The 15241-nt window shown below is 52.0% G+C and overlaps 1 protein-coding gene across 1 annotated transcript in view; it reads left to right on the top strand.

Annotated features, from left to right (window-relative positions):
• Window positions 1–15241, top strand: part of PRP4K (pre-mRNA processing factor kinase PRP4K) — a 153371-nt gene that overhangs the window by 44873 nt on the left and 93257 nt on the right. The window contains 1 exon segment of the mRNA XM_075314795.1: window positions 4229–4430. Within this exon segment, the coding sequence (XP_075170910.1) occupies window positions 4229–4430 (202 nt within the window).

Genomic DNA, 15241 nt, shown 5'->3' with positions numbered 1-15241 from the left:
CCCGGCTGGCTCAGGTCCGCACCTTCATGCAAGGTGCGTCTCACATCATTCCGCCTCACCAGCGGCCCTTGGATCCCTGGGGCCTCAATTTGGTTCTCACGGCTTTGCAGAAACCCCCCTTTGAACCTTTCAGGGAGGTTTCTTTGTTTCGTCTTTCACAGAAAGTGGTCTTTCTAGTGGCCATAACTTCCCTCAGGAGAGTCTCCGATTTGGTTGCGCTCTCTTCGGAGTCACCTTTTTTGGTTTTTCATCAAGACAAGGTGGTTCTCCGTCCGACTCCGGACTTTCTTCCTAAGGTGGTCTCTCCTTTCCACCTTAACCAGGACATTACCCTTCCTTCCTTTTGTCCGGCTCCTGTTCATCGCTTTGAAAAAGCGTTGCATACTCTGGATCTGGTGCGGGCGCTCCGGATCTATGTGTCTCGCACCGCTGCTATTAAGCGGTGCGCCTCTCTTTTTATGCTAACCACAGGTCGGCGTAAGGGCCTCTCTGCTTCTAAGCCGACCTTAGCCCGTTGGGTCAGGTCCACCATTTCGGAGGCCTACCTGGGTTATCAGGTGCCTCCCCCGCCGTGGATCAAGGCACACTCGACCAGAGCTGTCGGTGCCTCTTGGGCTTTCAGGCACCAGGCTACGGCTCAGCAAGTCTGTCAGGCTGCCACTTGGACTAGCCTGCATACCTTTTCAAAGCACTACCAAGTGCATGCTCATGCTTCGGCAGATGCGAGCTTGGGCAGACGCATCCTTCAGGCGGCTGTCGCCCATTTGTGAAGTTAGGCTCCGCCTACTTCTCAGTTGTTCTGTTTATTCCCTCCCATGGACTGCTTTGAGACGTCCCAATGTCTGGGTCTCCCATAGGAACGATAAAGAAAAAGAGAATTTTGTTTACTTACCGTAAATTCTTTTTCTTATAGTTCCGTATTGGGAGACCCAGCACCCTCCCTGTTGCCTGTTGGCAATTTCTTGTTCCGCGTGTTATCACCGGCTGTTGTCGTGGACAGAGTCTCCGGTTGTTCCGGTTCTTGCTCGGTTCTACTTGTGGGTGGCTATTCTCCTTCAGCTTTTGCACTAAACTGGCTAGATCTGGTTCTCCAGGGGGTGTATAAGCTCAGAGGGAGGAGCTACACTTTTAAGTGTAGTACTTTGTGTGTCCTCCGGAGGCAGAAGCTAAACACCCATGGTCTGGGTCTCCCAATACGGAACTATAAGAAAAAGAATTTACGGTAAGTAAACAAAATTCTCTTTTTTTTAATGTCAAAATGGGGGTCCGTCTTGTAGTCTTATGGTTCCTCTTATATGCAAATGCAGGTTACCGGGATATCATAATGACCTGCAGAGCATTTTGCCAGGTAATTTTTACCACACAATTTATATAAAAACAAATCCCATAATAAATAATTGTGGAATTGTTTTCGTTACACAATGTCACCTCCCTTAGAATATTTTTCCTGTTCTTCAGTACATTATATTGTGAAATGAATTGTGTCATTTAAAACTTTTCCCACAAAGAAGCAAGCTCTCATATGGCTATGTGGACAGAAAATTAAAAAAGGTAAGGCTCGTGGAAGAATATTGAGGGGTAAAGTTAGCGATCTGTGTTGTACATTTTCATCACCGATTGCTGAGGGTTGTATGTAGCGATTCATGCACATGTTACTTAAGAGACAGATGACGACTAACAGCTGGAACTGAGCTCTGATTGCTGCTGTTAACTATTTAGATGCTGCTGTTAACGACATTTAGATGGCACAACTGCCGTGCGCAAGGACATCGGCTCCCATCAGCCTTCTATGAGGCAATTGCCAATGGATTACCATGGCTGCTGGGGGCCTGCTGAAGAGACAGTGGCTGCAGTCTTAAGCGGGCGATACACACAGCGACATCGCTAGTGCTGTCACTGGTGAAAGCACCCGCCCCCGTTGGTTGTGCGTCTCAGGCAAATCGCTGCCTGTGGCGCACAACATCGCTAGGCCCCGTCACACATACTTGCCTGCCTAGCAACATCGCTGTGGCCGGCGAACTGCCTCCTTTCCAAGGGGGCGGTTCGTGCGGCGTCACAGCGACGTCACACAGCAGGCGTCCAATAGAAGCGGAGGGGCGGAGAGCAGCCGCATGGATGTCATGCCCACTTTGTTGTCGGAGGACTCAGGTACGGTGTTGTTCGTCATTCCTGCAGTGTCACGCATAGCGATGTGTGCTGCCGCAGGAACGACGAACAACCTGCGTCCTGCAACAGCAACGATATTTGGGATTAGAATGAGGTGTCAACGATCACTGATTAGGTGAGTAATTTTGATCGCTAGCGGTAGTTCGTACGTTTCACACGCAACGACGTCGCTAACGAGGCCTGATGTGCGTCACGAATTCCGTGCCCCCCCCCCCCCCCCCAACGACATCTTGTTAGCAATGTCGTTGCAAGTAAATCCCCCGTTAGTCCTCCTGTGAAGCTTAGCAAGAAGTTGTGCTTCATAGGAGAACTGCAATTGCACTATATACAGAGGGTCTCCTGAAGATTACAACGTGCCTTTAGCAAGCCCATGGCTGCCATGGTAACCCATAGGTAATCGTGTCACACAAGGCTACATTTAAAGCACCACTCCGGCACGCCAGCAAAAGATCGGATGTCACTCCCACCTGTGCAAAACTATGGGCAATGTACATCTACGATTGATTTCTCATGCCAAATCATATGTTGTGTTTGGCAGTTAGTCTCGGCTCTCACACCCCCATACAAGTCTATTGTGAAATGTGAATGTCTGTGAAACATCGCACTGCACTCGCACGTCAGCCGACCGTTGTGTGATATATGCAGAGACAGGTCAGGGAGGAGATGGAGAACGTGCTCCCTCCCTCTTCTCCGCAGCTGTCATCCAATCACAAGATCAGATCATAGTTGCATGACACTAGGTTCACACTCGCAGCAGAGGGTCATTAGCATATTGCTTCCAATGTGTTGCACAAGTGGAACCGAGGCCTTATACCACAATACTGATCCACAGACAGCGCTTGTGATCAGTTGCAGGCAGACGCTGTCACACAGGCTGGATGGGCGCCTGACTGCAACCAATCACAGATGCCAGGACAGCCGTTTTTCAGGGAAAGCATTGCATATGTGGTGACCTTAATGTGCGGCATCGGAAGTGAATACACGACTTGGAAGCTGTGTGCAGCCATGGTGTAGCCTCGATGAGTACAGCGAGCGCACTCCTATCCTCCTGTCCCTTCTACCAACATTTTCTATAGACTTATAAGGGGACCGGAACCGGATTTAAAAAAAAAAAAATAACAGGGACTCGCCGGTCCCAGTTATCTACGAGTCCACTCATCACTACTCTTAAAGGGAACCTGTCAGGTGTAATATGCATCCAGAACCACAAGCAGTTCTGGGTGCATATTGCTAATCTCTGCCTAACCGTCCCAGCCTATAGTAGCCTAGATAAAGGGATCTTTAGATAAAATATTTCTAAAGATCCCCTATGATATGCTAATGAGGCCAGCGACTAGTCATGAGGGCGTTACTTCCCCTGGCTGGTCGGCCCCCTTAGCATGTTAGTACGCCACTGTGGGTGTGATAACCTGCTAATGAATGTGCAGCATCAAAGGATGCTCGAGTTCACCTCTCTGCTGCTATCGCATCCGACACTGGACTTTGGCTCAATGCGCATGATCCTTGACTTTCAGTTATGCGCACTACATTGGTTTGAAGCCAGGACTCGTACACCTGGCTTCATAGTGCGCATGACTGAAAGTCTGGGATCTTGCGCACAGAGTCAAATCCAGGACTCGGATGCAATGGCGTACTAACATGCTAAGGGGACTCACTAGCCAAGGGAAGTAACACCCTCACAACTAGCCATATACTGTATAAGGGGCTAGATCTTAAAAGGAACCTGACTCCTCCAGAAACGCTGCAGATATAGTGGAAATAAGCAGGTAAATAGCATTTTAATCATGTTTTACTGGAGTAGTGGCAACAGGGGACAAATGAAGTCACATTCTCCCTTCATCCGCTCTCTTTTAGACATCAGGGGGTGCAGGAGCTGTTAGTCACCCCTCACTACATAGTTAGCATGCTGTAATCACTCCCTGGCACCTTGACAGCAAGTGCTGCAAGTGTGCACAACGCCTCCTTTCCACATGACATGCCTGGTCCACTGATGAAGCGCTCTTGCTATGGATCTACCTGGTTTTTATGCTACAGTTTATTATTATGTTTTGTTTGCTTGTAGAAATACCTGAAGGAAGACAGCAATATGTCTGTTAACTCTGAGCCGTGCAGTCCCCAGAGCAGTTCACGGAGCCGGTCTCCTTCACCAGATGATATTCTGGAGCGGGTGGCAGCAGACGTTAAGGAATATGAAAGAGAGAATGTGGACACTTTTGAGGCTTCTGTAAAAGCCAAGCACAACCTAATGACTGAGCAGAATAATGGTAAGTGTCATTCAACTGCCAAATATAAATCCTACAGATGTTTCACTTTCCACATGCATGGAGCTTTATCTGAAATGATCACTGTCATTTATAAAGTAATCACTATTGCAAACTATTTTTCTTTATCGTTCCTATGGGAGACCCAGACCATGGGTGTTTAGCTTCTGCCTCCGGAGGACACACAAAGTACTACACTCAAAAGTGTAGCTCCTCCCTCTGAGCTTATACACCCCCTGGAGAACCAGATCTAGCCAGTTTATCGCTTTGTGTTCAGGAGGCATACATCCACACATGCATTCTCATCTGATTTTTTGATTTTTGGAAAGAGTTTGAAGAAAAGCGGGTCCAAGTCTGGACTCCCGGCATGTCCCTTCTCACCCCACTGTGTCGGCGGTGCTGTTAAGGTTGATTTCCAAGGCTGGAGCCTTACATGCCGCGCTCCTTCACCATCCCTCCTGGGCTCTGGCTTGAAGTGGGAGCCAGCACGGTCTCCATGCTTGGCAGGAGACCGGTCTCCATCCGCAGCCCTTCAGGACCCTGCCGGACCGGAGCACTCATCCCCAGGGACTTGGAACCCTGCGTCTCAGCAAGCTAAGTACCTGAGACGTTTATATATGGGGGTCCCTGTGCTTTATTGTTGTGGGAGAGTGTGGTGAGTGTGTTTTATGACATTTCCGGCGGGTTCTCTGGCTGTCGCCTGAGAATTGCGCCGATGGTGCCTGCGCGCCGGCTTCGCCGGAGGCCTAGTTTCGGTTTCACTGCCCTCGCATGTCACTCGTGCAGAGGGACAGGGTCGGCTCCGCCCGGCGGCCGTTCTGGATACTCCCCACTGCTGGGGCGTCCCTCCTCCACGGCAGGTCTCTATAGCCCTCCAGTTCCCGCTCCTCAGAGAAAGTCCCGCCCCCTCTCTTCGCTCCGGCGGCCATTTTCTCAGCGTTCTCTCTGCAGGCGCTGGTCTGCAGCATCTCTGCTGAGTTGCTGTGCTTGGGGGTCCGGGCTTCGGGATCTGGAGGGCACACAACACCGCTCCAGCGGTCTGGTAAGCCACAACCGGTCTCCGGTTGTGGACCTCTGATTATACTCTCTGGGGTTCATTCTCTGGCAGAGCCCCCACTCCAGCAGCATGTCTCACGCGAGGAGCAAGGCTCCAAAGCTGTATTCAGTATGCACTGCATGTAAGCTCCTGCTGCCTGAACCGAGCATATTCCCACATTGTGATGCCTGCTCTAACCTGGCGGTGCCTCAGCCTGGAGTCTCACCCCCAGTGGTCTCTCAGGCTGCCCCTCTTCCTGTGGCTGAACCCCCGGCTTGGGTAGAATCCTTTTCTAGGTCTATCTCACAGTCTTTTGCTGACTCCATGGGACTTCTGTCCAGGACTTTGCTGAATATGCATCAGCCCCTTTCACAGTGTGCCTCTGCTGCTAGGGGTCTCTCAGGACCGGAGCTCACAGAGGATTCATCATCTGGTCCCAGACCCCGTCCTTCTAAGAAGAGACGCAGGGTTCCCTCTCCTTCCTCGTCCCGCGGCTCTGATTCAGGAGATGACTCGCAGGACGAGGAGGATGCCTTTACGGGGGGCTCGGAGGTTAACTCCATGTGCCCCATTGATCTGTCCGAAAGTGACTCAGATGTTAGTGATTTGATTGCGTCCATTAATTCTGTACTGGATCTCAATCCGCCAGTATCAGAGGAGCAACCCTCTCTGGCAGAAAAGCACCAGTTTACCTCGCCTAAGAGGACAAATAGTGTGTTCTTTAACCACTCCAGTTTTCAGGCCGCTGTGACCAAGCCCAGGGACTGTCCTGACAAACGCTTCCCAAAGCGTGGTTCTGATGACCGCTTTCCCTTTCCACCTGAGGTGGTCAAGGAGTGGGCTCATTCCCCAAAGGTAGACCCCCCGGTGTCTAGACTCTCAGCCCGGACCGTTGTATCTGTGGCTGATGGCACCTCTCTGAAGGATTCCACTGACCGCCAGATTGATCTTCTGGCCAAATCCCTATATGAAGCGGCGGGGGCTTTGTTCTCCCCGACTTTTGCAGCAGTGTGGGCTCTCAAAGCCATCTCTGCTTCTCTAGAGGGGATGCATTCCCTCGCCAGGGAATCTATGCCCGAAATGGTTTCCTTAACTTCCCAAGCTTCGGCTTTTTCGTCCTATGCCATGTCTGCCATGCTGAAAGCTTCTCACCGCACTGCGGTGGCTTCGGCTAATTCCATCGCTATCCGCAGGATCTTGTGGCTTCGAGAGTGGAAGGCAGATGCTTCTTCAAAGAAGTACCTTGCTGGACTCCCTTTTGCTGGGTCCCGGCTGTTCGGTGAACAGCTGGATGAAATTATCAAGGAAGCTACTGGCGGGAAGAGTACTTACATGCCACAAACCAAAACCAGGAAACCTGTCCAGGGCAGGAATCAGTCGAGGTTTCGTTCCTCCAACTGGTCCTCCTCTAAGCCCTCGGCCTCGTCCACTAACTCAGCCAAGGACCAGAAATCCAACTGGCGCCCAAAAGCGCGTCCGCAAAAGACCGCAGGAGGTGCTGCCACCAAGGCAGCCTCCTCGTGACTATCTGTCCACGCCAGCAACGTCCTTAGTCGGTGGCAGGCTCTCCCACTTTGGCGACGCGTGGTTTCAACACGTCTCCGATCAGTGGGTAAGGGATATCATCTCCCACGGCTACAGGATAGAATTTTCTTCCAGTCCGCCAAACAGATTTTTTCTCTCAACTCCCCCCTGCTCCAAGGCCGCCGCCTTCTCACAGGCCGTGGCATCCTTGCAGGCCAACGGAGTAATTGTACCGGTTCCCGCCCGGGAACGGTTCAGAGGTTTCTACTCAAATCTCTTCCTAGTCCCCAAAAAGGACGGTTCCTTCCGGCCCATCCTGGATCTCAAGCTTCTCAACAAGCATGTTCAGGTGCGGCATTTTCGCATGGAGTCTCTGCGATCAGTCATTGCCTCAATGACCCAAGGGGATTTCCAGGCATCCATCGACATCAGAGATGCCTATCTGCATGTGCCAATTGCAGTTTCACACCAGCATTGGCTACGTTTTGTAATCGGAGAGGAACATTTCCAATTCGTGGCTCTCCCCTTCGGGTTGGCCACAGCTCCTCGGGTATTCACCAAGGTCATGGCAGCAGTGATTGCAGTCCTGCACCTACAGGGGTTGGCAGTGATCCCTTACCTGGACGACCTTCTGGTAAAGGCTTCATCCAGCGTGGACTGTCAGCGGAGTGTCTCGCTCACTCTCGCCACTCTAGCCCAATTCGGGTGGCTTGTCAATCTTCCCAAGTCCACTCTGACTCCGACCCAGAGTCTCACGTACCTAGGGATGCAGTTCGAGACTTTGCCGGCACTTGTGAAGTTGCCCTTTTTTTTTTTTAAAATCAGATACTTTTTTTTATTAAAACAGAGTACATACAACAGAATAACAAATCGGCATCCAAATTAAGATTATCACATCTATTACCCCTTTAACTCCCCCTCCCGCCCCCCTCCCCCACCCCAGTAGCAACACTTCTCCCCGATACTACATCCCATTTAGTACACACTTAGAATACCCTCCAACTGCAGTATAGAACCATCCCGTTGTGCAGGAGGAACAACTAGTAACACAAATAGAACAAAACACACACATCAGAGGTCTCAGACGGCTATCCCCGTCCCAGACCAGTTTACTGGTCCATCACTCGTCTTATTCGCATTGCAGCCAAGGAGACCATAGCTTCTCAAACATTTTAACATTCCCCCTTCTTTCATACACTCCCTGTTCCAGCTGAAGAATACATTTCACCCTTTTAATGTACTCTCCCCTGGTCGGGGGGTCTTTTTTAATCCAGGACCTGGCGATTACCTTTCTTGCCGCATACAGCAGCCTAGCAATGGCAATTTTCATAGTATTTTCCACCCCAAGCTCCTCAACATATCCCAATAGGCATATCACTGGTTCCCTGGGAAGGACACACCCATATGTTCTTCCTATCTTGTGGATAACCTTAGTCCAAAAGGAGACCAGTCTCGGACAAGACCACATCATGTGAAAAATACCTGCGTCAGATCCCTGACACCTTGGACATTCCGAATTCCTTTTCAACCCCATTTTAAACATCAGTAAGGGAGACCTATATACCCGGTGAATCACGTATAGGTGAGATAGTCTGGCCGGTTCGCTCATGGAAAGTTTAGGGACATACTCCAGGATACTCTCCCACACCTCCTCCGTTATCGGCCCAACTTCCAACTCCCATTTAGATTTAGTTTTAATTGGTTAGTTTAAAAGAAAGGTATGTAGTATAGTATATCTTTATAGGTGCCAGAAATGATCCCTTTAGTGCTTCCTCCGCCCTTACACACATACTCCAGTACCAGGTCAGTCTGTATGGCCACACTTTGTTTAGCCGCTTGGGCTGCAATCGCATGTTTCAATTGACTGTAGTGAAGCCAGCCGGACGCCGGTAACTGAAACTCACTCTGTAACTGCGGGAACGATTTCACAATTCCTTCGTCCAATATCTGATGCATGTATATTACACCCCTGCGTCTCCACTCCTCAATATTCCCCATTTCTTCGGCGCTCCATTGGGAGACCCAGACGATTGGGTGTATAGCACTGCCTCCGGAGGCCACACAAAGCATTACACTAAAAAGTGTAAGGCCCCTCCCCTTCTGGCTATACACCCCCCGTGGGATCACGGGCTGCTCAGTTTTCAAGCTTTGTGCGAAGGAGGTCAGACATCCACGCATAGCTCCACTGTTTAGTCAGCAGTAGCTGCTGACTATATCGGATGGAAGAAAAGAGGGCCCATACTAGGGCCCCCAGCATGCTCCCTTCTCACCCCATTCCTATTGGCGGTGTTTTGTTAAGGTTGAGGTACCCATTGTGGGTACGGAGGCTGGAGCCCACATGCTGCTTTCCTTCCCCATCCCCCTGAGGGGCTCTGAGGAAGTGGGATCTTACCGGCCCCCAAGCCCTGAGGCCGGGCTCCATCCACAGACCCGTAGAACCTGCTGGATACGGAGCTGGGTACCGTTCAGGGACAAGGCCCTGCAACATTCAGGTACTCTGTGTCCCCGTATGGACAGGCCGCGCACACTCCAGACTTGCTGGGTGTGCTAGTGCGCCGGGGACAGTAGCGCTGTACGCTGGGGTTACAGTCACTGCAGTTTCTCTGAGGGACTTTATGTGTTGGGGACTGCCGCGCCGGCCGCCCCTGGAGCGGCGGCGCGGCTGAGACTTGTGGTGCGCCGGGGACTTAGCGCCGACCGTGCTTTTACGACGGCGGCGCTTATAAATCTAGTCCCCGGCTTTTGCAGCCTAGCTCCGCTTCGTTCCCGCCCCCACCCTGTCAATCAGGGCAAGGGAGAGACGCTGTACGATAGTCAGCGCCGAGGGCTGGAGTCTTATTTACATACTCCAGCCCTCTCACTGAGCACAGTGGGGCGCAGGTTTCCCGCACTTTGTCTGCACACGCCCAGGGCCCGCCCCTCTCCACAGGACGCCGGCAGCCATTCCTACATGCAGTCTGGCTGGAGAACGGACACAGGCTCTGGGAGACCCAGACAAGGGATTTCTGGCGACCACACACCCGCGTTAAGCGGGCGGTAAGCAGCACATTAGTGCTGGCCCCACTAGTGCCACAGTGTTATATTGGTGTATTTTTTTCTCTATACCATATATATATATATATTGCACTGTAAGGTCGCTTCTTGGCTGTATACCCTATATTGCTCTGAGGAGACGACAACATGTCATCCGCAAAACGCAAGGGTGCCAAGACACAGGCTGTATACGCTACTTGTGCCGCTTGTGGGGCTGATCTACCGGCAGGTTCCAATGACCCCCATTGTGTGCAATGTTCGGTCCCTGTGCCACTTCGTCAGCCGGAGTCTATGGTGGTAGTGGCCCAGGCAGAGTCACCGGTGAACCCTGTCCCGGTGACGGGGACAGAGTTTGCAGTTTTTGCTGACAAGATGTCTGTCACTATGACAAAAATCCTAGAGACCTTGCAGGCCAGGCCAGTTACTCAGACCATGGACACTGCTGCGTCAATGTTCCCCGGTCCCCCTCAGTTGGAGTTAATCCGTGCTTCAAGGGGGTCCCAGGCATCTCAGGCTGAAGGCTCTGACTCAGATGACAGTCCCAGGCAGCCTAAGCGAGCTCGCTGGGAGAGACCCTCCACGTCATCACGCGGATCAGGGTCTCAGCGAGAAGAGTCTCTGCATGATGAGACAGAGGAGGGTGATCAGGAGTCTAATCCTGAGACCGCTCTCAATCTGGACACTCCTGATGGTGACGCCATGGTAAATGACCTTATAGCGGCCATCAATAGACTGTTGGATATTTCTCCCCCAGCCCCTTCAGCAGAAGAGGCAGCTGCACAGCAGGAGAAGTTCCATTTCAGGTATCCCAAGCGTAAACTGAGTACTTTTCTGGACCACGCTGACTTCAGAGAATCAGTCCAGAAACACCATGCTTATCCAGACAAGCGTTTCTCCAAACGTCTTAAGGATACACGTTATCCCTTTCCCCCTGACGTGGTCAAACGCTGGACCCAGTGTCCAAAGGTGGATCCCCCAATCTCCAGGCTTGCGGCTAGATCCATAGTTGCAGTGGAGGATGGGGCTTCACTTGAAGATGCCAATGACAGACAGATGGACCTTTGGTTGAAATCTGTCTATGAAGCTATCGGCGCGTCGTTTGCTCCAGCATTCGCGGCCGTGTGGGCACTCCAAGCTGGGTTGGAAAAGGGCTTGTCGCTCGGCTCCCTTAAAGGGCAAGTCTCGGCACTATCCGTGTTTTTTCAGAAGCGTCTAGCACGACTTTCTCAGGTGCGCACGTTCCTGCAGGGGGTTTGTCATATCGTCCCTCCGTACAGGCGGCCGTTAGATCCATGGGATCTAAACAGGGTACTAGTTGCTCTCCAGAAGCCGCCCTTCGAGCCTCTGAGGGATGTTTCACTTTCTCGTCTCTCACAGAAAGTGGCCTTTCTAGTGGCGGTCACGTCTCTTCGGAGAGTGTCTGAGCTAGCAGCGCTGTCATCCAAGGCTCCCTTCCTGGTGTTCCACCAGGACAAGGTAGTGCTGCGCCCCATTCAGGAGTTTCTCCCTAAGGTGGTATCCTCTTTTCATCTTAATCAGGATATCTCCTTGCCTTCCTTTTGTCCTCATCCAGTTCTTCGGTATGAAAAGGACTTACATTTGTTAGATCTGGTGAGAGCACTCAGAATCTACATTTCCCGCACGGCGCCCCTGCGCCGCTCGGATGCACTCTTTGTCCTTGTCGCTGGTAAGCGCAAAGGGTCGCAGGCTTCTAAAGCCACCCTGGCTCGATGGATCAAAGAACCAATTCTTGAAGCCTACCGTTCTGCTGGGCTTCCGGTTCCATCAGGGCTGAAGGCCCACTCTACCAGAGCCGTGGGTGCGTCCTGGGCATTACGACACCAGGCTACGGCTCAACAGGTGTGCCAGGCAGCTACCTGGTCGAGTCTGCACACTTTCACCAAACATTATCAGGTGCATACCTATGCTTCGGCGGACGCCAGCCTAGGTAGAAGAGTCCTGCAGGCGGCAGTTACCTCCCCGTAGGGGAAGGCTGTCTTTGCAGCTCTAACATGAGGTATTTCTTTACCCACCCAGGGACTGCTTTTGGACGTCCCAATCGTCTGGGTCTCCCAATGGAGCGCCGAAGAAGAAGGGAATTTTGTTACTTACCGTAAATTCCTTTTCTTCTAGCTCCTATTGGGAGACCCAGCACCCGCCCTGTTGTCCTTCGGGATTGTTGGTTTTTTTCGGGTACACATGTTGTTCATGTTGAACGGTTTTCAGTTCTCCGATGTTACTTCGGAGTGAATTTGTTTAAACCAGTTATTGGCTTTCCTCCTTCTTGCTTTAGCACTAAAACTGAGCAGCCCGTGATCCCACGGGGGGTGTATAGCCAGAAGGGGAGGGGCCTTACACTTTTTAGTGTAATGCTTTGTGTGGCCTCCGGAGGCAGTGCTATACACCCAATCGTCTGGGTCTCCCAATAGGAGCTAGAAGAAAAGGAATTTACGGTAAGTAACAAAATTCCCTTCTTTCTGAATCTCCGGGAGATTACTGTTATCCCAGATAGGTGTAAACTTAGTTAACCGGGTCACCCTTCTCACCCTTTTCAGCCTATCCCAGGTCTTATTTATAAGTGCCATTGTAGGAGATGTTCTACCCAGGAGCCCCACCGCACCATCCTCTAGTCCCATTACCAATGGACTTCTACCCACTATGTATTCCAGTACTTCTTTAATGCCCCCATCTTTCTCTCGATCAGACCAACCCCTGAGGTGTTGACATTGCGCCGCCATATAATACAATTCCGGATTTGGGATTGCTAGACCCCCCTCATCTTTCGGCCTTTGTAAAGTCTCTAATCGCACCCTAGGCTGCTTTTTACCCCACACCAGGTCCCTAAACAGCGAGTTTATCCCTTTAAATCTTTTCTTTGAAATACAAACAGGGGCATTGTGCAGTATGTTTAGGAGTTTAGGCATTACTACCATCTTTAGTAAATTAACCCTTCCAACAACTGACAAATGTGTGAAGTTGCCCTTAGTCAAACAGCAGTCCCTCCAACTGGCGGTGCGCTCTCTGCTGAGGCCCCGCCGTTATTCCCTCAGGCGCCTGATGCAGGTGCTAGGTCAGATGGTGGCGTCAATGGAGGCTGTTCCCTTTGCCCAGTTCCATCTGCGTCCCCTGCAGCTGGACATTCTCCGCTGCTGGGACAAGCGGCCTCCCTCCTTGCACAGGTTAGTGGCTCTGTCGCCACAGACCAGGAGCTCTCTTCAGTGGTGGCTTCGGCCCCTCTCTCTGTCCCAGGGGCGCTCCTTTCTGGCCCCGTCCAGGGTGATCCTCACCACGGATGCCAGTCTATCCGGCTGGGGAGCGGTATGTCTCCACCACCGAGCGCAGGGCACTTCGACTCCGTCCGAATCAGCCCTTTCGATCAATGTGCTGGAAACCAGAGCCGTGCTTCTGGCTCTCCTAGCTTTTCACCATCTGCTGGCGGGCAGGCACATCCGAGTCCAGTCGGACAACGCAACAGCGGTTGCCTACATCAATCACCAAGGCGGGACACGCAGCCGCCTGGCAATGTTGGAGGTACAACGCATCCTTCAATGGGCGGAGGACTCCAAGTCCACCATATCCGCAGTCCACATCCCAGGCGTGGAAAACTGGGAGGCAGATTATCTCAGCCGTCAAACCGTGGACAGTGGCGAGTGGTCCCTGCACCCGGCAGTTTTTCAGTCAATCTGCCGCAAATGGGGCACTCCGGACGTGGACCTAATGGCTTCCCGTTTACGTGGCTCGCTCCCACGATCCTCAGGCATTCGCCGCGGATGCTCTGGTCCAAGACTGGTCCCAGTTTCGTCTGTCCTACGTGTTTCCCCCTCTAGCGCTCTTGCCCAGAGTCCTGCGCAAGATCAGAATGGAGGGCCGTCGAGTCATTCTCATTGCTCCGGACTGGCCCAGGCGAGCTTGGTACCCAGACCTGCTCCTTCTGTCCGTAGAGGTGCCGTGGCATCTTCCGGACCGTCCAGACCTTCTCTCACAAGGTCCGTTTTTCCGCCTGAATTCTGTGGCTCTCAAATTGACGGCGTGGCTCTTGAGTCCTGGATCTTGACGGCTTCTGGTATCCCTCCTGAAGTCATCTCCACTATGACTCTGGCCCGTAAGTCTTCCTCCGCCAAGATCTATCACAGGACTTGGAAAATTTTCCTGTCCTGGTGTCGCTCTTCCGGCCATCCTCCTTGGCCATTTTCCTTGCCGACCCTTCTGTCCTTTCTACAGTCCGGTCTGCAGCTGGGACTGTCCCTCAACTCTCTTAAGGGACAAGTCTCAGCTCTGTCAGTGCTGTTCCAGCGGCGTCTCGCCCTGCTGGCTCAGGTCCGCACCTTCATGCAGGGCACGTCTCACATCATTCCGCCTTACCGGTGGCCCTTGGATCCCTGGGACCTCAATTTGGTTCTCACGGTTTCGCAGAAACCCCCCTTTGAGCCTCTTAGGGAGGTTTCTTTGTTTCGGCTTTCACAGAAAGTGGTCTTTCTAGTGGCCATAACTTCCCTCAGGAGAGTCTCCGATTTGGTTGCGCTCTCTTCGGAGTCACCTTTTTTGGTTTTTCATCAAGACAAGGTGGTTCTCCGTCCGACTCCGGACTTTCTTCCTAAGGTGGTCTCTCCTTTCCACCTTAACCAGGACATTACCCTTCCTTCCTTTTGTCCGGCTCCTGTTCATCGCTTTGAAAAAGCGCTGCATACCCTGGATCTGGTGCGTGCTCTCCGGATCTATCTGTCTCGCACCGCTGCTCTTAGGCGGTGTGCTTCTCTTTTTGTGCTAACCACAGGTCGGCGCAAGGGCCTCTCTGCTTCTAAGCCGACCTTAGCCCGCTGGATTAGGTCGACCATTTCGGACGCCTACCAGTGTTCTCAGGTGCCTCCCCCGCCGGGGATCAAGGCACACTCGACCAGAGCTGTCGGTGCCTCTTGGGCTTTCAGGCACCAGGCTACGGCTCAGCAAGTCTGTCAGGCTGCCACTTGGTCTAGCCTGCATACCTTTTCGAAGCACTACCAAGTGCATGCTCATGCTTCGGCAGATGCGAGCTTGGGCAGACGCATCCTTCAGGCGGCTGTCTCCCATTTGTGAAGTTAGGTTCTGCCTACTTCTTAGTTTATTCTGTTTATTTCCCACCCAGGGACTGCTTTGAGACGTCCCATGGTCTGGGTCTCCCATAGGAACGATAAAGAAAAAGAGAATTTTGTTTACTTACCGTAAATTCTTTTTCTTATAGTTC

The sequence above is a fragment of the Anomaloglossus baeobatrachus genome, chromosome 6, assembly GCF_048569485.1.
Source record: "Anomaloglossus baeobatrachus isolate aAnoBae1 chromosome 6, aAnoBae1.hap1, whole genome shotgun sequence".
NCBI classification, from domain to species: domain Eukaryota; kingdom Metazoa; phylum Chordata; class Amphibia; order Anura; family Aromobatidae; genus Anomaloglossus; species Anomaloglossus baeobatrachus.
This window is presented reverse-complemented; position numbering and strand designations above follow the sequence as displayed.